At 43.6% G+C, this 23,541-nt stretch overlaps 1 protein-coding gene across 4 annotated transcripts in view; it reads left to right on the top strand.

Annotated features, from left to right (window-relative positions):
• Nucleotides 1-23,541, top strand: part of sytl4 (synaptotagmin-like 4) — a 115,488-nt gene that overhangs the window by 81,965 nt on the left and 9,982 nt on the right. For all 4 annotated transcript variants that reach the window (XM_085996309.1, XM_085996317.1, XM_085996291.1 and 1 more), the window contains 4 exons: nucleotides 1,679-1,857; nucleotides 8,372-8,474; nucleotides 9,773-9,934; nucleotides 23,068-23,170. In XM_085996309.1, the coding sequence (XP_085852435.1) occupies nucleotides 1,679-1,857; nucleotides 8,372-8,474; nucleotides 9,773-9,934; nucleotides 23,068-23,170 (547 nt within the window). The remainder of the gene's footprint in view (nucleotides 1-1,678; nucleotides 1,858-8,371; nucleotides 8,475-9,772; nucleotides 9,935-23,067; nucleotides 23,171-23,541) is intronic.

Below are 23,541 nucleotides of genomic sequence, written 5' to 3'. Positions count from 1 at the left end.
CGAAGAGAGATTAAATAGTTTGGGCTTGTACTCACTGGAGTTTAGAAGATTGAGAGGGGATCTCATCGAAACATATAAAATTATGGCAGGCCTGGACAGGCTGAATTCAGAGAGAATGTTTCCAATGGCCGGGGAGCACAGAACCAGGGGCCACAGTCTAAAAATAGCGGGCAAATCATTTAAAACAGAGATGAGGAAGAATTTCTTCACTCAAAGAGTGGTGAGCCTGTGGAATTCCCTGCCACAGAGGGCTGTGAAGGCTAATTCAATAAATATTTTCAAGAGAGAATTGGATATATTTCTGAAGGCTAAGGGGATTAAGGGTTACGGAGAAAAGGCGGGGACGGGGTACTGAACTGGTAAGATCAGCTATGATCTCAGACGAAGATCAGCCATGATCTCATTGAATGGCGGAGCAGGCTCGAAGGGCCGAATGGCCTACTCCTGTTCCTATCTCTATGTTTTCTATGTTTTCTCTTTAACACTGTAGTTGAGATTGGGGACTTAATGGTGTGGGAAACCAAGTGAAGCTATCCATGAAAGTTGCTGTTTGATTTCTGTTGGCAAAAATATTACATGTTCCTTTTAAGGTCACTCCAGTTTTTTCATATTTTATTGAGTGGTTCACTCGGGAGAAATGTTTATTTCCTTTGTTCCCCTCATCTCCCGAAAGCACTGACTCTTCACTGGAGTATGGTTCCAAAGAGTGCCAGTCAGACTTCAGTAACTCACTGAAGTGGCCATTATTCAAGTATAAACTTTGATTCTGGTAAATTTGATCCTGTCTTCACAAAACATTCATACATGTGCATCTCCAGCAGGAGTCACTGGGATGGAAACAATGCCGATTTTGGCCTCAATAACCCTGGGGCAGTCAAGCCAGTTGTAGTGTTCTTTCTGTTGCCCCAAAAGCTGACATCAGCTACCTCAGCACAGATTGAGGTTTAAACCCTGGGATCGCCATGGTATGTATAGCTCAGCTACTCACAGGATAACTTCACTGACCATCAGAGAAGAGAAATGTTATTGTTTAAACAAATCATCAAGATACAATTCTAAAATGAATCTATTCTCATTCGTTGCCTGATATATATACCCTTATACCAGGCCAGTTAACTCATTGAGAGTAACAATCACCCATCTCAGTATAAAATCTAACCTATTTTGATGTATCACTTATAAACACAGCTCCATATGGTTAAACAGATTTTCTACCCATGTCACTCTTTGTTCATAAATTCCACTTCTCTAATATTTCCCTGATGCTCTAACTATACCCCCCAAAATAGGATAGTGTTGAGAGATCTTTTCTGTACATTTAATCTATGAGTGATGAAGGGACTGTGTAGAGGATGTTCTACATCTAACCCATGATATCTGAACGAGGAGTACTTTATGGTGATACTGGACATTGAAAGTGGGAGAAGATTTCCCAGCCCTGACATCCCGCACCTTGATGAGCATAAAACCTTCCAGTGATCCCTTACCTGAAGAAAAGGAATAGTTTGAAGCCTCTCAGGAAGTGGTATAGGCTACTTTAATTATTTGAAGATTACAGCCATTATATTGAGGATACCTCAATGTAAATTGCATGAGGTAAATTTAACAAACTGGGATCTGTAGTTTTCTTTGTTATTTAATTTACTTTCAGACTAACGTTGCAGCACTTTTATTTCAGAGTACAATGGGCAGCATGGCTAGCATCTACAGCGAGGCAGGTGACTATGGCAATGTCACAGTCACTGGGGAGATCATATTCTTGCTGAGTTATGACCAAAAGAAACAAGCACTTCATATACACATGAAGGAGTGTCGTAACCTGGCTTATGGAGATGAGAACAAGAAGAAGTCAAACCCGTAAGTGTGTGTGTGTGTTTATGGAATGCCAAGTGTTTCTAAAAGTATTCTGTGTATTGATTTTGAAAAATGTTTAATGTTTTTCTTACCAATCTTCTATAAACCCTGTTTCCTGAAGGTAATGAATCCTTGCTAGAGTATGGTGCTATGACTGCTGCTCACCCTCTGCTACCTTGCTAACATCTAATGAATCATATGTTAGTGTTGACAGTATAGTCCAGCTATTTGACCACGCAGTCCATCGTTGCTGAGCTCTATCATGCCCTCACCTGAAGTTCACTCACACACTTCCAGTGAGGATTGCTAGATAGTAATAGGAGTGGGAACTCTGGCCAATTGCCCCACCCATTATCTAGGGATCTTAAGAGCAATTATTTAGCCTTATGAGGTTTATGTCACAAGATAGGTTGGGATAATTTGATCTCATCCTTCCAGAATACCAACCCTACCATCTTCCAATAACAGCATCTAGTGGTTTCTTAAATAAATCCTGTAGTGTATGTAACCTGTACCACCTTAAGAGACTACCTTAAGGTGATGAACTACTGTATATTGTAGTACCGGTGGTGACCACACCAGTATATAAACCCTGTGGAGCAGTTTGTATTTCAGTTCAGCCCTGACCCTCAATTACTAAAGACCTGTTTAAGTATTCTGTTGTCTGTGTCCAGTTATTCAGCATAACTACATTTGGAAAACACAGACTCAACAGTGGCGACGAGTCTGATCGTACCTAGCGGCAGTTTTTCATCCAAGGAAGCTTCGTCCTCAGAACGGGCGTCGAAAAGGGGCATCCGCCCTCATCATCCTGCTGAGCACCGCATCGCACGGGAGGCATCGAGAACCCGGTTTGGATTTGCTGGCCACGAAGTCCACCATCAGCAACAGGCAGTGATCATCCCTTCTACGACAGCGGCGGGTAAGCCGATCTAGCGACACGGAGAGAAAGTCGGCCGAGTTGTCAGTGGGAGAAGGGGAGGGAAACCGAAGAAAAGGGCGGAGAACACGACCGCAGCCAGTGAAAAGGGCCGGACTGCAATCGGGCAGAGACGCGCAGCAGCCAGAAAAGCGTTAATGTCCACGAGGACCGCGGGAGCGGCGGGGAACAAGAGCAGCAGCGTCGGGGGAAATAAGGACCGCTGGGAGGCGAGAACGGCAACAGCGCGGTAATCACCATTTTAGTCGGCGGGAGAAGAAGATAAGCGCAGGAAAAGCCGCCAAGCGCGGGAAGCCGCCATTTTGGAAAAATAAATAAAATAAAGGAAACTCAACAAGATGCCAAAAACGGGTAACATCACTGCTTTTGATAGCGATGTAGAAGATTGGGCCACTTATGTGGAACGCGTTGAAGTTTACTGTACAGCGAATGAGGAACCGGCGGATAAGAAAGCACTAACCATATTAAACTCGATGGGTGCGAAGACGTACGGGTTATTAAGGCACCTTGTAACACCAGATAAACCGGTAGGAAAGAGTTTCGCGGAGATTGTTACTATCCTGCAAGAGCATTTAAACCCCACGCCGCTGCTGATAGCGGAACGATTTAAATTTTACAAAAGAATTCAGCTTAAAGAGGAAAGCAACGCTGAATTCTTAATCGAACTGCGCAAGTTATCAAAGTACTGTCAGTTCGGTACAGGACTAGCAGACGCTCTGAGAGATAAGTTCGTGTGTGGGCTACTAAAGGAAGGAACCCAGAAGCGACTGCTAGAGGAAAAGGATCTTACGCTGGACAAAGCTTTCAGCATTGCAGCATCGCACGAGGCAGCAGCACGAGGCACTGCGGAAATGCAGCAAAGGCCATCGGAATTCAGCACCAATGAAATGGCATTGGGTGCAGTAAAGTGTTATCGTTGCGGAAGGACAACGCATGATCAGAACCAGTGCTGGTTCAAAGATAAAGAATGCAGGAAATGTGGCAGACTTGGTCACATAGCGAAAGTATGCCGGTCAGGAAAGAAGACCAGCAACAAAAAGTTGCCGCAGGAGAAGTACAAGAAAGTACACAAGGTGACAGAGAACAGTTCGGATGAACAAAAGACGGATTCAGACTCCAGCAGTAAGGAACTGGGTTGTCTAAAAATACATAATGTGGGTAACACAGCAGACCACCAAACTATCTGGGTCATGCTTCGGATAGCAGGAATCCAAGTGAAGATGGAATTGGACACTGGATCAGCATTGACGGTCATGAATAAGCAAGAGTACAAAAGGTTATTCTCACACATTCCCCTGAGGGATACGGAGATTGTATTGAAAACATACACGGGGCAAAGAGTATACCCCATCGGAAAGATAAAGGTAAAGGTGGTCTACAATGGTAAAGAAAGTCAGGGAATGGACTTGTATGTGTTACCTGAGGGAGGTCCACCACTACTGGGACGGGAATGGATCCGGAGAATAAATATGGACTGGCATTCCTTACAAGCATTAACTGTAGATTCCTGTAAAGAGGACGACGTCAAACCTAAACGACTGTCCAAAATATTGGACGATGCTAAGGAGGTGCTCCAACAGGGACTGGGAACACTGAAAGGAATTACGGCAAACATCAAGGTTGAAGAACATGCAAACCCAAAATTTTTCAAAGCCAGACCGGTACCTTATGCAATATGACCTGCTGTGGAAGCAGAGCTGGAAGGGCTAGAACGTTCAGGAGTACTGTCAAAGGTGGACTGGAGCAAATGGGCCACGCCCATTGTTCCCGTCATGAAGCGTTCGTTGAGCAACAAGCCGGGGGAACCTGGGAAGGTTCACATCTGTGGCGATTTCAAGATCACTGTTAATCCGGTTCTTCACACGGTGCAATATCCGCTTCCGCGGATTGAGGATATCTTCGCTTCGCTGTCTGGCGGGAAACACTTCACCAAGATAGACCTGGCGCAGGCGTACTTACAGATGGAAGTTGATGAAGCGTCACGCCAGTATCTCACGATCAACACACATAAGGGCTTATATCGGTATAATAGACTGGTTTTTGGAGTGGCATCGGCTCCAGCGATTTGGCAAAGGGCCATGGAGCAGGTATTACAGGGAATTCCAGGCACACAATGCTACCTGGACGATATTCTGATTACAGGAGATGATGATAAGGAACACCTCGCGAATTTGGAGCAGGTGCTCACCAGATTGAAAGAATATGGACTCAGAGTTAATCGCCAGAAATGTGAGTTCTTTCAGAAGCGAATCTCGTACTGCGGTCACGTCATTGACCAGGAGGGGCTTCATAAGTCGCCTGACAAGATTGAAGCTGTTGTGAAAGCTCCCGCTCCGGAAAATGTATCCCAGTTGAGGTCGTTCCTTGGGTTAACTATTACCACAAGTTTCTTCCAAATTTATCCACGGTGTTACACCCGCTGAACACTCTTTTGCAAATGGGAGTACCATGGAAGTGGAGCGAGGACTGTAAGCGGGCTTTTCAAAAAAGCAAGGCACTGATCACCTCTAAGGAAGTGTTGGCTCACTTTAACCCAACGCTGCCTATTCGTTTAGCTTGTGATGCTTCTCCATATGGTATCGGGGCAGTGCTCTCACATAAGTTGCCAAATGGCTTGGAAAGGCCAGTCGCGTTCGCATCCAGATCATTGACCTCCGCTGAGCGCAACTATGCTCAGATAGATAGGGAGGCTCTCAGACTCATGTGGGGAGTTAAGAAATTTAACCATTACCTGCAAGGCCAAAGGTTCACGCTGCTGACAGATCACCAGCCGTTGGTTTCCATCTTTAACCCTAAGAAGGGTGTTCCGGTTATGACGGCGCAGAGACTTCAGAGATGGTCCCTTTTCCTAGGGGCACATCAATATGATATCGAATTCAAAGGTACAAAGCAACATGGTAATGCTGATGGGCTGTCGCGCCTGCCACTACCTACAGCGGAAGAGGCACCGGCAGTTGACCCTGTCGAGATATTTCACTCGACCATCATCGAATGCTTACCAGTCACCAATGCGAGTATTGAGAGAGAGACCAGAAACGACCCGACACTGTCTCGGGTCTACGATTTGACAGTGAAGGGATGGCCAACACATGGCGAACCACTGTTACCGGCATTCTCAGCCAGACGAGAGCAGCTGTCCGTCTGTCAAGGAACATTGATGTATGGAACGAGGGTGATTATTCCTCCTAAATTAAGGGAGAGAGTTCTGAAGGAACTGCATGAAGGTCATCTGGGGGGGGTCAAGATGAAAGGCCTTGCTAGGGCTTATGTGTGGTGGCCAGGTATCGACAAACAAATAGAGGATCTGACTAAAAGCTGCTCAGGGTGCCAAAAAGTTCAAAATGCACCTCCAATTGCACCGCTGCATCCGTGGGAATGGCCTTCAACCCCATGGCAACGTGTGCATATCGACTTTGCAGGTCCATTCATGGATTCCATGTTTTTGATAGCGGTAGGCGCACATTCTAAATGGCCAGAAGTGATTAAGATGTCGACCACTACCTCTGAAAAGACGATCGCAGTTCTAAGAACCATATTTGCAAGGAATGGGCTGCCGGAACAAATATGTTCAGACAACGGACCACAGTTCGTGTCAGAAGAATTCCAGAAATTCATGAAGAAGAATGGGGTGAAACACTATACATCTGCCCCATATCATCCGGCTACAAATGGGTTGGCCGAGAGATTTGTACAAACATTCAAAAAGGCGATAAAGGCCATGAGCGAAGACCATATTCCACTACAACACAAGGTGGACAATTTCCTGATGGCATATCGAAACGCCACGCATGCAGTGACAAATCAAAGCCCTGCCATAATGTTCTATAACAGGAGGTTGCGGTCCCGATTGGATTTGTTAAAACCCAATGTGCGTAGGGAAGTCGAAAACAAACAATTCCAGCACGTAAATAACAAGGGCACTCGGAGTTTCGAAATAGGACAACCAGTGTTGGCCAGGGACTATAGGAATGATAAATGGCAATCCGGAACAATTCGTGCCCGACAAGGACCCTTGATGTACACGGTAGACGTTGGTGAGAACGTAATACGACGTCATGCTGACCAACTTGTGGAATTGAGAACAAGGGTCGACCCCATGTCTACGGCAGAGACACCAGTTGAAGAAGTTATTGAGCCTGTAGCATCTACCTCAGACTCGAACGTACATGATGATGTTCAATCCATAAGAGATCAAATGGATGAGTCACCCCAGCAACGAGAACCAGAGACCCCTGAAAGGCGTTATCCGGCCCGGATCAGGAGGCCTCCTCAGAGACTGAATCTTTGAACAGTTTTGTATGAAAGTTGTATATATGTTATCCATGTTATGTTTAAATTGGGGTGTACACTGTTAAGCTAAAAGGGGAGGAATTGTAGTGTATGTAACCTGTACCACCTTAAGAGACTACCTTAAGGTGATGAACTACTTTCTGATGGCTCCTGTATATTGTAGTACCGGTGGTGACCACACCGGTATATAAACCCTGTGGAGCAGTTTGTATTTCAGTTCAGCCCTGACCCTCAATTACTAAAGACCTGTTTAAGTATTCTGTTGTCTGTGTCCAGTTATTCAGCATAACTACATTTGGAAAACACAGACTCAACAAATCCAATGTCCTGGCAGATGCTGGAAAACAGAAACAGAAAATGCTAGAAACACTCAGCAAATCAGGCAGCATCTGTAAAGAAAGGGAAGTATTGATGTTTCAGGCATAGCCCTTCATTAGAGTTCTGAAGAAGGGATATGCCTGAAACATCAAAATGTTTCCTTTCTTTACAGATGCTGCCTAACTTGCTGAGTCTTTCTATCATTTTCAATATATGCTTAAGCCCCAGAGCAGTGTTTGAGCTCATAATCTAGGTTGACACTCTAGTGCAATACTGAGAGAGTGCTGCATTGTCAGATGAGATATTAAACTGAGGTCTTGTCTACCCATTCTGGTGCTTCAGATGAACATTAAAGGTCCCACGGCATTATTTCGAAGTGCAGGGAGTTGTCCCAGTGTTCTGGCCAAAATTCCTCCCTCAACCAACTAGCATTGTGACTGGTCATTTATTTCATGCTCTATAAGGGATGTTGCTGGTGCAGATGGCCTACTATGTTTGCCCACATAACAACAGTCACTGCACTTTATTGTGTAAAGTGCTTTTGAAATGTTTAGATGTGGAAAAAGTTGTATATAACACAAGAAGTATGTTTCAGTAATAAAACTACTCTTGATATTTTAGTAGCATTATTACTGCAATATTAGTTTTTGTTTCAGCGTGTGTGTGAACTTTGAAACTTAAAAAAAGAAATGGCTGGCCAAAGATTCCTGGAATTTCACAGGAACTGAATGCAGTCCAAGGGTTAAAATGACAGGATTCAGTTACTGTATGATACATCAACCTGCATCAGTCTCTATGAACCAGATGCACCAGATTGGAATGACACTGCAGATGGGGAGAAAATTTAGCTGGGGCCCAGAGCAGCTGACAGTACAGATGACTATCCTGTTCCAATCCATTACCAGCAATTGACTCCCCCAAAATAGCATAATTAAAACAAACTTTAAAAAAAACTTTTTTTTTCTGCAGCTATGTGAAGTCTTATCTGTTACCAGATAAATCCCGACAAAGTAAACGCAAGACTACAATTAAACGTAATACGACTGACCCAATCTACAATGAAACCCTACGGGTAAGGCTTAAAAGCCCTATGCTTGACTTTGCAATTAGCACTGAAGAAAAGGAGTTTGTGGGATATGTGGAGAGAAGGGGGGGGCGGTGGTACGATGGCCTGTAGTGCTCCAATCTCTGTTGGGATTCCCACATCAATTACAGATGCAGGAAGAAACCACATAATATAGGGTCTCCAAGGCAGAGTCTGGTCTGAATGAGTTATCTCAATCATCAGATTTAAGAACTGAAACAAGAAATGTGATCAAGAACTTCTGGTATATTTTAATAACATTTATACGTCATTTAAAATGAAATGCTGTGGGAACATGTTTTGAAGTATTTGTTTTGGATGCACAAACTTAGCATCTCACATAAACATTCAAAATAGAGACATTGCAGACCTCAGCTAAACCCTCAAAAGAACATCGAATTGTATACTTATTTATTATTGACACTTTTTCAATCTTTCAAATCCCTGCACCAATCACCAAAAACTTATAAAATTCTAACAGGACTAGACAGACTAGATGCAGGAAGGATGTTCCCGATGGCGGGGGAGCTCAGAACCAGTGGTCACAGTCTAAGGATAAGGGGTAAGCCATTTAGGACAGAGATGAGGAGGAATTTCTTCACCCAGAGAGTGGTGAACCTGTGGAATTCTCTACCACAGAAGGCAGTTGAGGCCAAGTCTTTAAATATATTCAAGAAGGAGTTAGATATATTTCTTAAGGCTAAAGGGATCAAGGGATATGGGGAGAAAGCAGGGACAGGGTACTGAATTTGAATGATCAGCCATGATCTCATTAAATGGCGGAACAGGCTCGAGGGGCCGAATGGCCTACTCCTGCTCCTATCTTCTATGTTTCTATTCCCTGGCTAAAAGGGTGGGCCGGTGATCTGTTCTTGGTCCAGTGGGTTCCAATACTGCTTTTCACCTGTGGGATCTGAATTGCCATCAGCCCAGACTGCTGGAATGTTGCCAGTGGAAGTAGGCCAACAGTTGTTAAAGAGTGATTCTGCAGCATAAAGCTATCCATCATTCTGTACAAATTCTCACTAAATTGTTGGTCCTTGATGTAGGAAATGAGAATGTCTCTTTGATGCAGTGGGAGATGTTCTTAGGTTCCTTATTGGGACAATGTAGAAACAGCTTTACCCTGCATATAGTCTATGCTATATCTGACCTGGGAGTGTTTAATTAGACAGGGTAGAGGGTGTTACTTCAATGATTTACATAATTTTCTCTATCAGTGCTTGCGGAAGATAAATTAGTTTTTATGGACATTGCTGTGAGTGTTTCTTTTTTTCTCTAATCAGTATGAAATCAGTGAGTCACAATTAATTATGAGGACATTGCAACTTTCTGTTTGGCATTATGACCGCTTTGGACGCAACATTTTTCTGGGAGAGGTGGACCTCTCACTGGATATTTGGAACTTCAACAGTGAGTCTGAGGAGTGCCTTCCTCTTCATGGTATGGTAAGGACACCACTCTTGCACCTTTTATAAACCTTATTTAAACAGTACAAGAGCAGCAAACTAATTTTCCAGATTACAAAAGCAAAATACTGCGGATGCTGGAAATCTGAAATAAAAACAGAAAATGCTGGAAATACTCAACAGGTCAGGTAGCATCTGTGGAGAGAGAAACAGAGTTAACGTTTCAGGTTGATGATCCTTTGTCAGAACTGGAAAAAGCTGGAGATGGAACAGGTTTTTAAGCAATTGCAGGGGCAGGGAAAGGGGGAGGGGAGGAAAGAACAAAAGGGAAGGTCTGTGATAGGATGGAAGGCAGGAGATATTAAGAGACATTAAGAGATGGTGCAAGGCAAAAGGAGATGGTAATTGGACAAGTTAAGAAACAAAAGATGGCTTTAGATGAAGTGTAAATGGCAGAATGAAAGACAGCTGCCAGGTGGGAGAGAGAAAAAAAATAATAAATAAAATAAATAGAAAAAAAATATGGGCAGAGGTTATGGTCTGAAATTGTTGAACTTTATGTTGAGTCCAGAAGGCTGTAAAGTGCCTAATCGAAAGATGAGGTGCTGTTCCCTGAGCTTTTCCAGATTGTTTGCTCTATTAGTAATTCAGTCTGAAGTTCTAGGGGGCTTCTACCAGTGAAAGGAAAAAGGTCTGAATGCTTATAGTACTGAGAGGGATGCATTTCAATTTTATCTATAATAGAATAAGAGATCCATTTAGGGATTCTTTTCTGAAAGACAATATAAATAATGTAAATGTCACAACCAAGTTCTGTACGTCATGTTCAGAATATGACTAAATATCCCTGATGTTCATGTGTCCAACTTTCCCCTCCCTATTTCCAGGTATTAGAGGAGGAAGGAAGCTTTCTGGGTGAATGAGAAGATAGCACAGTGTGTTCGCACATTATCCTTTTACCTCCAGGACCCAGGTTTGAATTCAACCTCAACCAATTCCCTGAAAGATTCTTTTCTGCTAGTTGTAAAGACCGTACACAAAATTACTTTGGGAAGCTCTCAACCCACAGCAGCATGGCCTCACAGCACAAAACTGTTCATAATAAAACACCAACTAATAACCTCATTCAGCAGACTTCTAGATGGCTAGTGTGGGTAATAAAAATGTCATCTTTGCGCTGTGGGAGATTTCTGAGGTACATTGTTGAAACAGAATACAGGGAGGTTCACTCTGAATTTAACCCATATTATACCAAAAATAGTATAAACTGGGTGCTGAAAGGAGAAAAGCATTCCATTTCCTTGCACTTATACCCATCATTGTGAAAACACAACAAATGGAGCTGCTTGAATGAAAGGTACCTATCCATTAATATGTTCCATGGAGTCATTTTTTAATTTATCTCAAGTACTTTGTTAGAAATTCATATTCAAGGGTTCTCAGAAAATATATTCCCTGCTGGAAAAGATTTGTGAGAATGCACACTGGTGATGCTAAATAATAGGACCCCTGCACCCCGCATACACTATCCAGCAATGAAATCAATTTACACCGGGTGTGGCCCCAAACGTACCACAGAGATTATCCTTAACTCAACAAAAACTCAACAGGGGCTGGATATAAAAAAAAATGGCCTAGAAATTCAGTAAGGCCCCGCCAGCTCGCTTGCGCCCAAAAGTTAGCGCTGCGCGCGGAGCCAGTTGCGCCCGTCAGAAATTCAGTTTTTGCGCCCCAAGTCGGAACCGGGCGCTATTCCAGGGTGTGCCCGCCCCCGCTTGGGGCGCTGAAACTGAATTTCAGCGCTGTAGGTGCCGCTGCGCCACCCGCTGCGGAGCGGCAGGCTGCAGTACTGCAGGCCTCCTCCTCTTAAGGGGGAGGTGCCTGCAACGGGGAGATCGCCGCTTGATAGTGCCGGCAAATGAGCCCGGCATCACGGAGAAGTGCCGGGCTCGTGGAAAGCAGCTGGCAATGCCGCGGGGGGGGGGGGTGGGGTGGAGGAGGCCGGGGAAGGAGGTGCGGGCAGGCGGCTGCCGAAAAAGCGGCCGGCCGCACCTCCGCCTTAACTAGCGCCACTAAGGCTGCAGGACGGCCACGGTTGCAGAACGTTGTTTGCGGCCGCTGCGGAAGAGGCGGCCGCAACTAAATATGGGGGTCGGGCCGGTATCGGGGTGGAACCGGGGCACTGCGCACACCGATGACGTCATCGGTGCCGGCGCAGCGCTACCGGCTACCGCCGCCATTACCGCTGCGCTGAATATCAGCGCAAACTCCTCTATTGGCGCAGAAGCCCTCTTTGGGTGGTAACTGGGCGCAAAGCTGGCGGGGCCTTACTGAATTTCTAGCCCAATGGCTCATAATCAACCTGCAAATGCACATAGACATTTACAGAAGGATGTGCTCTTTGCAGATCCATTAGTTGACTGAGTGAATCATTTCATTCTTCCTGCACAAAATGTACATATTGTGCATCTTACAAAATGCACTGCACAGAGAATGTAACAAAGTTCATGAGCTGAATAAAAGTATTATGCTGAAAACATCAAGGAGCAATTACGTGCATTCAAGGAAGAATTTTGTTTTTCAATCCCTTGGGACAGAAACGGGATGGGGGGTGATGAAAGGATCTCCATTTGCATTGAATAAGCATCACAATGTCACACTTAGACTTCAGCTTGGATATTTAACAGTGAATTACTTTATTTTTTATTCCCTATTTTTCTATCTTTAGATTCCCTGCACTTGGTCAAAAGTTGGGTATGTAATCAGCACACAGACCTCCCCCAATTTCATTCTGAACCTTACATAATAGGCGCAGGAGCAGTCTTGGGAAGGCGCATCTGATTTTTCTCCCCCCTGTGGAAAGTTCCTGGCCTCTGCTCCACATTTGTCCACAGCAAGGTGGTTGGGATTAGGAATTCAGGTTTTAAAGGAATCAAACCTAAATCCCACCATTCCATAGTGCCACACAACGGTGTTCTAACTTACTGCACCACTGCATCTTCCCCCTCGTTCTATAACCCTGTTAGAAATATTCTAATCAACTCAAATTTGGTTTGTAACAAGTCGCACCTTTCATTTTAAAGAAAAAAAAATTAAATATTACACTTATGCAATTGGCCTCCTTCTGTGCTGTATGATTCCAGGAAAGGTGATCCATCACTTTTGTACAGTCTGAGTACAAATGGTATCATCCTTCAAACAGTTCACCTGAAAGAAAGACTCAGTACTTCATGTAACAATATCATGAATCCATTTATAAAGAGCAGGTGTATGATTTTGGTACAAATGCACAGAAACCCCACCCCAGCCCACCAGATATCTCAATAGAAATGTGTGACACAGAAACACCACCAGAATATTGGCATTATTTAGTGATAGTTCTGGCTCATTCCCCATGCCAGGCACCAAAATCTCCAGCAACATTAGATCTAAACAACTGGCTTTATTTTTAGACAGAGTTTATTTCCAAATAATATATAATTTATGCAAAGATTTGATGAATTCTAGCATGTTATGGTCAGGATGTACATATTGGGGAGGATTAATTGATCTGCAGCAGTCATTTAACCATATTTATCATCTGTATGGTTTCAAATTCCTAAAATTCACAAGTTTTACTTACAAATCTGTGTTAGAAGCAAAAGGTTCTGTTAACATGTTTGGCATGATTCTTAATGGTTGTGTTTATTTACTGAAAATATGGCAAGCAAGCAACTGATGTCTTTAATAAATTCACTCATCTTTGTAAACTTAACTGCACCAGTGTTATTAAGATAAACCGGGCACCTTATGTGTATTAGTAATCTGCAACTTTAAAATGGTTGATAACTACCATACGACTATCAAATCTTCTTTCCCAAATAGATAAATATTTAAATATCCACACTTTGTGGTAGTCTCACGATGATAAATTGGGATTCCGCTTCTCACGTCCAAAAACTTGCTGAAATACCAAACCATTCGAAGTGAACATCTCAACGTTCAATGTTCATCACTTTATTTAATAAGCCGTTTACAAGAGCGACATTCACTGCTCCCCGAAGTCTGTCTCACAACGTCATGGGATGCTGAAAGGCAAAGGCGCGACTGGACCAGTAACATTGTGTCCTTCACCCACCCAGGCAGCAGGCTGCCTCGGCACAAACCCACCTCTTCGTCTCTTCTATATACACACACTAAAATCTGTCTCAGACCTTCGTCCTTGAAAGCGTTGTCAATCCTTTAAACCTTGTGTCTGTCCACAGAAAGATAATCAGTTCTAGGGAACCGCGTCATCAACAGTAATACCCTCGGTGATCATCGAATATAAAGCAATAGGAAGTCAACGTGAAATCATTTTAGAAACAATCAAAAGATTTGGCAGACCCCTTGAAACCTTCTTGCGGACCCCCGCTTGAGAACCCCTGGTGTACAATTTGCATTGTCTTGGCTTCTTACCTTATTTAAATTTCTTTATGCAGATGATAAAACAGGAAAAGCTTCCAAGATGTCAAAACTGCAAACTTCTTCCAGATAAAATTTGCCATGTTGTGAATAGCATGCCTCTTAGTGTTCAATAAGCTATGAAAACCTCTACATTTAAATTTATCCTTATTACCTTCATCCCCATTTCTAGCCAGATATTAATCCAACACCTTTTTAAAAGAAACCTATTTAGCACTAATTAACACTGATTATTCACTGATTCAGCATCAATTAACATTGATTTAGCACTAATTAACTGAAGTCTATTTCACACATGATGCAGGAAAGACATTCCAAGAATTTCTTGTCTTTGTATAAGTATTATTAGCAACAGATATTGTAACACAAGCATTTCCACTGTTTTTGGCTAGACACTTGAAGAGTGTACAGGCAGATGATAACACTTATGGAAAGCTCAGACTGATACTTTTAGAGAACTAGCAGTAGAAATGGGAGATATTTGTGTAATACCCACTGGAAATGTTATGTATGCGTACTTATGTATACTTAGCGTACATAACATTTCCAGTGGGTATTACACTCCCCCCCCCCCCTACCAAATATAGGCATGTCCCCATAACTAATGAACTTTACACATAAGGGGTTGCATGCTTCCCAACCATGTATAAAGGGAGGTAACATATCGAACCGTAGGGGCTATCATTACACTTGGCACTCCTAGTGTACTGTATGTCAATCTTTCAGGAACCTTCTTAACTCGCTGTGAGCTCCTTATTTTGGATACCCGGTCTTCAGTTCCTTCAACTACGTTGGAGGCGTTGGTTCCTTTGTTATCATGCCTTTCAGTCTCTTTTATCTCCTTCTTGGAAGCATCTGGTTCTTCCCAGACCATGTCCAAGTATGAGCTAAATGGTTCAGACAATTCATCCAGATTCTGTCTTATGCGTCTTTCTGGGAGGTCGTACCATAGATCCCATTCTTCATCTTCCGACTCATCAGGTTCCTCATGATCCACACACTGTGTCATGGGTTTTCTGTCTTCTGGAACAAAGTTTTCCTGGTTTCTCATTTTTTTCCTTCTTCTTCTCTGCAGGGTTCTCCTACTAGGTGTCGGCTCATTATCCGCTGGCGGATCCAGACGCACTTGCTGTCCCAATGGCAGGATATGATTCCGGTGCAGCATTTTTATGGGTCCATTCCCACCTGCAGGTTTTAGCCGAAACACAGGTAGTTGTGACATTTGACTTTCAACAATGTAAGGTGTAGCAGCCCAGCGGTCTGCTAACTTATGTTTCCCTTGAAGTCCTAGGTTCCGTATGAGAACTCGGTCACCAGGCATGAGTTGGGAAAAACGGATCTTCTGGTCATACCTCTGCTTATTTCCTTTATTCTGTTTGGCAGAAACAGACTCAGCAAGTTCATAAGCAGCTTGCAATTCCTTTCTCATGTCAGATACATACTTGAGGTAAGTTCTCTGTGATGTGCCATCACTGGATACTCCGAAACACAAATCCACCGGCATCCTCGCTTCACGTCCAAACATGAGGTAGTACGGTGAAAAACCAGTAGCGTCATTTCGGGTACAATTATAAGAATGAACAAGATGTCCAATGTGCCGACTCCACTTGTTCTTTCGCTTTGAATCCAGCGTTCCAAGCATGTCTAACAAAGTACGGTTAAACCGCTCAGGTTGAGGATCTCCCGGAGGATGGTATGGAGTTGTTCTTGACTTCTCAATCCCGAGCATGGACAACAACTCATGTATAAGTCTACTTTCAAAGTCTCTACCTTGATCACTGTGTATTCGCTTTGGCAGTCCATAGTGGATGAAGTATTTCTCCCACAACACTTTGGCAACGGTGGATGCGTTCTGATCCTTTGTGGGAAAAGCTTGGGCATAGCGAGTATAATGATCTGTAATGACCAAGACATTTGCGGTATTGCTGGAATCGGGTTTGATGGACAGAAAATCCATACAGACAAGGTCTAGAGGTCCATCACTTTGCATGTGAAACAGAGGAGCAACTCTTTTAGGTAAAGTCTTTCTCTGGACACAACGTGCACAGGACTTGCAGAACTCCTCAACCGCAGACTTCATACGCGGCCAATAGAATCTGTCCTTGACCAACCCATAGGTCTTATCTACTCCCAGATGACCTGCGTCATCATGCAAAGACTTCATCACTATTTCCCTGTACTTTTCAGGCAGGACCAACTGTGAATGACATGGTTTAGTGGGTGGGTGAGTGATTCTACACAACACTCCCTCTTTAATTTCCAAGTGGTCCCATTCTCTTAGGAGCAGACGACAGTCAGGATGTTTTGATTTGTCGATCCGTGTAATATCACCCAGACGGAGAGCTGAAAACACCTCATGAATACAGGGATCCTCCTGTTGTGCTTTGGATATTTCAGATGAACACAACATGGGTAAGTTTTGTACATCCAAACTGGAAAGGTTGCAAAATGCCTGGGGAACAGCATGCATTGACGCTCCCAAGTGGTCAATCTCTCGGGCATGAAATGAATTCTTTGGTCCAGATACCACGGACATCTGACACATTACTTTCACATCTGCTGAAGCAACATCTTTCCACTCTGGTTTCTGGTAGTGTGGGCGACGAGACAGAGCATCTGCGTCAATGTTCTGGTTCCCAGGTCTGTACCTGAGACTAAAGTCGTAAGCAGATAGTGCAGCAAGCCAGCGGTGGCCGGTGGCATCAAGTTTTGCCGAAGTCAACACATAGGTTAATGGATTATTGTCTGTCCTCACTTCAAACTTCGCTCCATACATATAATCCTGCAGCTTATCCACCACCCCCCACTTCAACGCCAAGAATTCTAGCTTATGAGCTGGGTAGTTACGCTCTGATGGTGTAAGACTGCGACTGATGAACGCTACGGGTCTCAGCCCTGCTCCTTGGTCCTGATACAACACACCACCCAACCCTTCTTGACTGGCATCTACGTGTAACACATATACATAGATACATAGATACATAGAAGATAGGAGCAGGAGTAGGCCATTCGGCCCTTCGTGCCTGCTCCGCCATTCGATGAGATCATGGCTGATCTTTTAATTCAGTATCCCGTCCCCGCCTTCTCTCCGTAACCCTTAACCCCTTTTGCCCGTAGAAATATATCTAATTCCCTCTTAAATATATTTAATGAGCTGGCGTACACTGCCCTCTGTGGCAATGAGTTCCACAGGTTCACCACTCTCTGAGTGAAGAAATTCCCCCTCATCTCTGTCCTAAATGGTTTAGCCCTTATCCTTAAATTATGTCCTCTAGTTCTGTTCTCACCCGCCAAGGGAAACATTCCTTCTGCATCCAGTCTGTCTAGACCTGTCAGAATTTTATACACTTCTATGAGGTCCCCTCTCAATCTTCTAAACTCCAGTGTGTACATCCCTAAACTACATAGTCTCTCCTCATAGGTCATTCCCGCCATTCCTGGTATCAGCCTGGTGAATCGCCGCTGCACCCCCTCCATGGCAAGAACATCCTTCCTCAGATGAGGCGACCAAAACTGTACACAGTACTCGAGGTGTGGTCTCACCAGTGCCCTGTACAGCTGCAGCAAGGTATCCCTGTTCCTGTATTCTAACCCTTTTGCTATGAAGGCCAGCATACCGTTTGCCTTCTTGACCGCCTGTTGCACCTGCATGCTCGCCTTCAGTGACTGGTGTACAAGAACACCCAGGTCTCTCTGTACTTCCCCCTCTCCCAATCTATTGCCATTTAAATAATAATTTGCCCTCCCGTTCCTGCACCCAAGGTGGATAACTTCGCACTTGTCCACATTATAGTGCATCTGCCATTTATCCGCCCAATCGCCCAGTCTGTCCAAATCGTTATGTAGCGTTCATCAGTCGCAGTCTTACACCATCAGAGCGTAACTACCCAGCTCATAAGCTAGAATTCTTGGCGTTGAAGTGGGGGGTGGTGGATAAGCTGCAGGATTATATGTATGGAGCGAAGTTTGAAGTGAGGACAGACAATAATCCATTAACCTATGTGTTGACTTCGGCAAAACTTGATGCCACCGGCCACCGCTGGCTTGCTGCACTATCTGCTTACGACTTTAGTCTCAGGTACAGACCTGGGAACCAGAACATTGACGCAGATGCTCTGTCTCGTCGCCCACACTACCAGAAACCAGAGTGGAAAGATGTTGCTTCAGCAGATGTGAAAGTAATGTGTCAGATGTCCGTGGTATCTGGACCAAAGAATTCATTTCATGCCCGAGAGATTGACCACTTGGGAGCGTCAATGCATGCTGTTCCCCAGGCATTTTGCAACCTTTCCAGTTTGGATGTACAAAACTTACCCATGTTGTGTTCATCTGAAATATCCAAAGCACAACAGGAGGATCCCTGTATTCATGAGGTGTTTTCAGCTCTCCGTCTGGGTGATATTACACGGATCGACAAATCAAAACATCCTGACTGTCGTCTGCTCCTAAGAGAATGGGACCACTTGGAAATTAAAGAGGGAGTGTTGTGTAGAATCACTCACCCACCCACTAAACCATGTCATTCACAGTTGGTCCTGCCTGAAAAGTACAGGGAAATAGTGATGAAGTCTTTGCATGATGACGCAGGTCATCTGGGAGTAGATAAGACCTATGGGTTGGTCAAGGACAGATTCTATTGGCCGCGTATGAAGTCTGCGGTTGAGGAGTTCTGCAAGTCCTGTGCACGTTGTGTCCAGAGAAAGACTTTACCTAAAAGAGTTGCTCCTCTGTTTCACATGCAAAGTGATGGACCTCTAGACCTTGTCTGTATGGATTTTCTGTCCATCAAACCCGATTCCAGCAATACCGCAAATGTCTTGGTCATTACAGATCATTATACTCGCTATGCCCAAGCTTTTCCCACAAAGGATCAGAACGCATCCACCGTTGCCAAAGTGTTGTGGGAGAAATACTTCATCCACTATGGACTGCCAAAGCGAATACACAGTGATCAAGGTAGAGACTTTGAAAGTAGACTTATACATGAGTTGTTGTCCATGCTCGGGATTGAGAAGTCAAGAACAACTCCATACCATCCTCCGGGAGATCCTCAACCTGAGCGGTTTAACCGTACTTTGTTAGACATGCTTGGAACGCTGGATTCAAAGCGAAAGAACAAGTGGAGTCGGCACATTGGACATCTTGTTCATTCTTATAATTGTACCCGAAATGACGCTACTGGTTTTTCACCGTACTACCTCATGTTTGGACGTGAAGCGAGGATGCCGGTGGATTTGTGTTTCGGAGTATCCAGTGATGGCACATCACAGAGAACTTACCTCAAGTATGTATCTGACATGAGAAAGGAATTGCAAGCTGCTTATGAACTTGCTGAGTCTGTTTCTGCCAAACAGAATAAAGGAAATAAGCAGAGGTATGACCAGAAGATCCGTTTTTCCCAACTCATGCCTGGTGACCGAGTTCTCATACGGAACCTAGGACTTCAAGGGAAACATAAGTTAGCAGACCGCTGGGCTGCTACACCTTACATTGTTGAAAGTCAAATGTCACAACTACCTGTGTTTCGGCTAAAACCTGCAGGTGGGAATGGACCCATAAAAATGCTGCACCGGAATCATATCCTGCCATTGGGACAGCAAGTGCGTCTGGATCCGCCAGCGGATAATGAGCCGACACCTAGTAGGAGAACCCTGCAGAGAAGAAGAAGGAAAAAAATGAGAAACCAGGAAAACTTTGTTCCAGAAGACAGAAAACCCATGACACAGTGTGTGGATCATGAGGAACCTGATGAGTCGGAAGATGAAGAATGGGATCTATGGTACGACCTCCCAGAAAGACGCATAAGACAGAATCTGGATGAATTGTCTGAACCATTTAGCTCATACTTGGACATGGTCTGGGAAGAACCAGATGCTTCCAAGAAGGAGATAAAAGAGACTGAAAGGCATGATAACAAAGGAACCAACGCCTCCAACGTAGTTGAAGGAACTGAAGACCGGGTATCCAAAATAAGGAGCTCACAGCGAGTTAAGAAGGTTCCTGAAAGATTGACATACAGTACACTAGGAGTGCCAAGTGTAATGATAGCCCCTACGGTTCGATATGTTACCTCCCTTTATACATGGTTGGGAAGCATGCAACCCCTTATGTGTAAAGTTCATTAGTTATGGGGACATGCCTATATTTGGTAGGGGGGGGGGGGAGTGTAATACCCACTGGAAATGTTATGTACGCTAAGTATGGTTATCAATCTTTAACTTAGACACTGTATTATCATTGTTATAAATCCCTGGGTTAAAGTTGCCCATGTGAAGGTACGGCAAGAACTTTTAAGGACACAATGTGACTAAGAGCATACTTTCCATAATTCTGCACCAGTATCAACTGTTGCAGTGAGGCTGCGCAGTCTCCAGGCAGAAACCCCAGGAGGAAGGGGTGGAGTCGGGTTTTTCGAGCGGGAAGAAAGGAGCGACTGGAAAAGAGGGCAGCTCTGAAAAGAGGGCTCAGGAGGCAAATGGCTGCCGCATCCCGTCCCGGGCTTCCAAACTCGGCCGCCGCCCTTCGTATTAGTAGCTCTGCATCCAGAACTCAAAGTGGGATTCAGTGATCGTGAAGAGAATTCAACGAAGGGGTTCGGTTTCGTAAGTCTTGCAGACATTATACATACCATGAGCTCCAACTTAAGCGCGCCAACGAAAGAGTGCACTCGAATTTGGACACAGGGACAGATTCTCCTTTGAATCCATATAAATGGAGAATGTATGTTTATTATGTCTAGATTCATTCTAATGTACGCAAATGTCTGATTTAGGTCATTGAACCGTAATCTTCTTATACTGTCTGACGTTAAAACTATAAAGTAAGATAATTAGAATGAAGCCATTGTAGTAGTGATCTCCTTACTGGACTATAGAATACTGTCTACAACAGAGACCACATCTCACATATATCTAGAGAACCGTGAAGGGGTTACATTTGGTTAGGGAAAACACAACAGGTTAAACTGAGCTCACGTCAAATAATGTTAGATCATTTTCTGGAATTGGTTCCAGACAATTTAAAAGGATGGTTGTTTAGGTCGGAATGCACAACCCTGTCAGCTGGTGCAACAAGTGCAGGGAAACCAAAGACTGGTGGGAGGACAGATGCTTCACACTGACCAACTTGCTGAGTCAGATGATCAGCCTGTATTCTGTGAGCATGTGGCAGTATCGCCAAGATCATCATAGAACAGGTGATGCAAGAGAAATGAAGAAGACTGGTGTACCTGCAAGGAAAAGGAACATCTTCTACTGTTGGCACCCAGTGTTAACGTCATACCATTTTTGTTACAATATGGGTCAGACTCGGAGTAAAACACCCTGTACTCTGTTCCAACAATGTACCTTAAGCCTAACCTCAGAGATTTCCCACTGCACAAAAGTGGCTCAGCCCACACAAGCCATCTATAATTCTGCTGAGTGGAGTTATTATTTAGTGTTTTATTATTAACAGTTTTGTGCTGTGATTGAGAGCTTCCCATAATAATTTCGTGTAGGATCTTTACAACCAGCAGAAAATAATCTTTAAGGGAATTGGTCTAGGTTGAATTTAAACTTGGGTCCTTGAGGTAATAGTGCTGCCTCTGTTACTCTATATGGAGGAAATGTGTGAAATGTGCATCCAGTTGTCTAGGGTAGTGATACAGCAATTTGGACCATCAGTATTCAAGTGGTGTAATTTGGGGTTTCTTTTCCTATTGTTCATCTCTAGTTATTTTTGAGGCAATGTGGACTAGCTGTGTGAATTGGGAGTTTTCTTGCCCCACTGTTTATAAGACAATGCTGCAGATGGGAGGTCTGCATCAACTAGGCCAGGTTACTTGATCTGGTAATTAATTAAATAAGGATTAGAAGTAGCCCGCTGTTCATACCTTTCAAGTTCAGGACAATGTTATTGTCTAAAAGCTTAATCACCAGGTTATTAATGATGTATTCCTGTCCTGTGCTGATTTATTGATGTGAGGCTTTGAAATCTATTACTAATAGGTAGTTTGGTTAATTGTGAAGTTCCCTTTTTATCTTCCTTTTACACCAGCATGACTTAAAAGGAAAGAGAAACATATAATCAGACTGGCAGTCTATGTTCTTCAGGCTCCTTTTCACTGTATCGCTACACACACCATTGTGAAATGTCTTTCTCGTATAAAAGCTCTTCATTACAGACATGTGATCCAAGTTATGAAAGTTACTGCAGTATCAGGGCTAAGGGACTTTCACTGTTTTGGAATGGTTTTAAAGCACTGGTCAGAAATCGAGTACCTGTAGTATATTACTGTTCTCATTCTGCTGATTGCCAAATTTTCATTCTGTGTTGTTTATATCTCTTAAATGTTAACAGATTTCAACCTGAACGATATGGTCTGTCAACATATTATTTTCTACTGGTTTCAAAGAGGACAGGAATGACAGGATTAACCCCATAATTTTTCCACTGTACATACCAATAGAAAAGGATTAAATGCATGCCCTATCCTGTACATTCTCTATATACTTTGTGCCTAAGGTCAAGTTTCTGATCGTAGGGAGCGTAAATCATCTATGGAAGTTTATTTTTGCACTGAGCACAAGCAACAAGTATAGGGAGAGAGCCCAAATCATAACCACTACTCCTGACCCCAAGAGTCACAGGCACATATTTCCAGAATTTTCCCATCTTTAGAAAAACTAATGCAAAGGGATAGTTTGAAAGTAAGTTTACTCCATTTTATTTCTGTTTTGATGTTGCAGGCAAATGCAGAGTCCGGGAATATCCCACCATATAAAGGGGAGTTGGTACTTTCAATAAAATACATTCCAACTGCCAAAAATGTTCCTACAGACAAGAGTAAAGGTAAGGTTATAACAACTGTAGTTTGTGCATTTAATCTCTAATTGATTCATCAAGCTAGGAATTTCCTCACCTGTCCTGCAATTTATTATGAACAATTCACTCAATACCCAAGAGGTTCTGTCTTTCAATTAGACAAGACTTAATTGTGCACAGGCACATTTTTTACAATACCAAAAGTGTTATTTATGATTCAGATTGGTCGCATTTAACCCAGAAAGGGAAAGGTCTGAATTGTGAATGCATTACTCTGATTCCCATAATAGTTTGAGACAAATAGGACGAGACACAGCAGTGGATGGCAGATTAGTGTCAGTTTAGTACCAAGCACCATTACAATCCAATAAAGTGGGCAGGTGGCCTACTCCCAACTG

The sequence above is a fragment of the Somniosus microcephalus genome, chromosome 1 (genome assembly GCF_052327205.1).
Source record: "Somniosus microcephalus isolate GS21.2 chromosome 1, FLI_Smic_1.0, whole genome shotgun sequence".
Taxonomy (NCBI): domain Eukaryota; kingdom Metazoa; phylum Chordata; class Chondrichthyes; order Squaliformes; family Somniosidae; genus Somniosus; species Somniosus microcephalus.
This window is presented reverse-complemented; position numbering and strand designations above follow the sequence as displayed.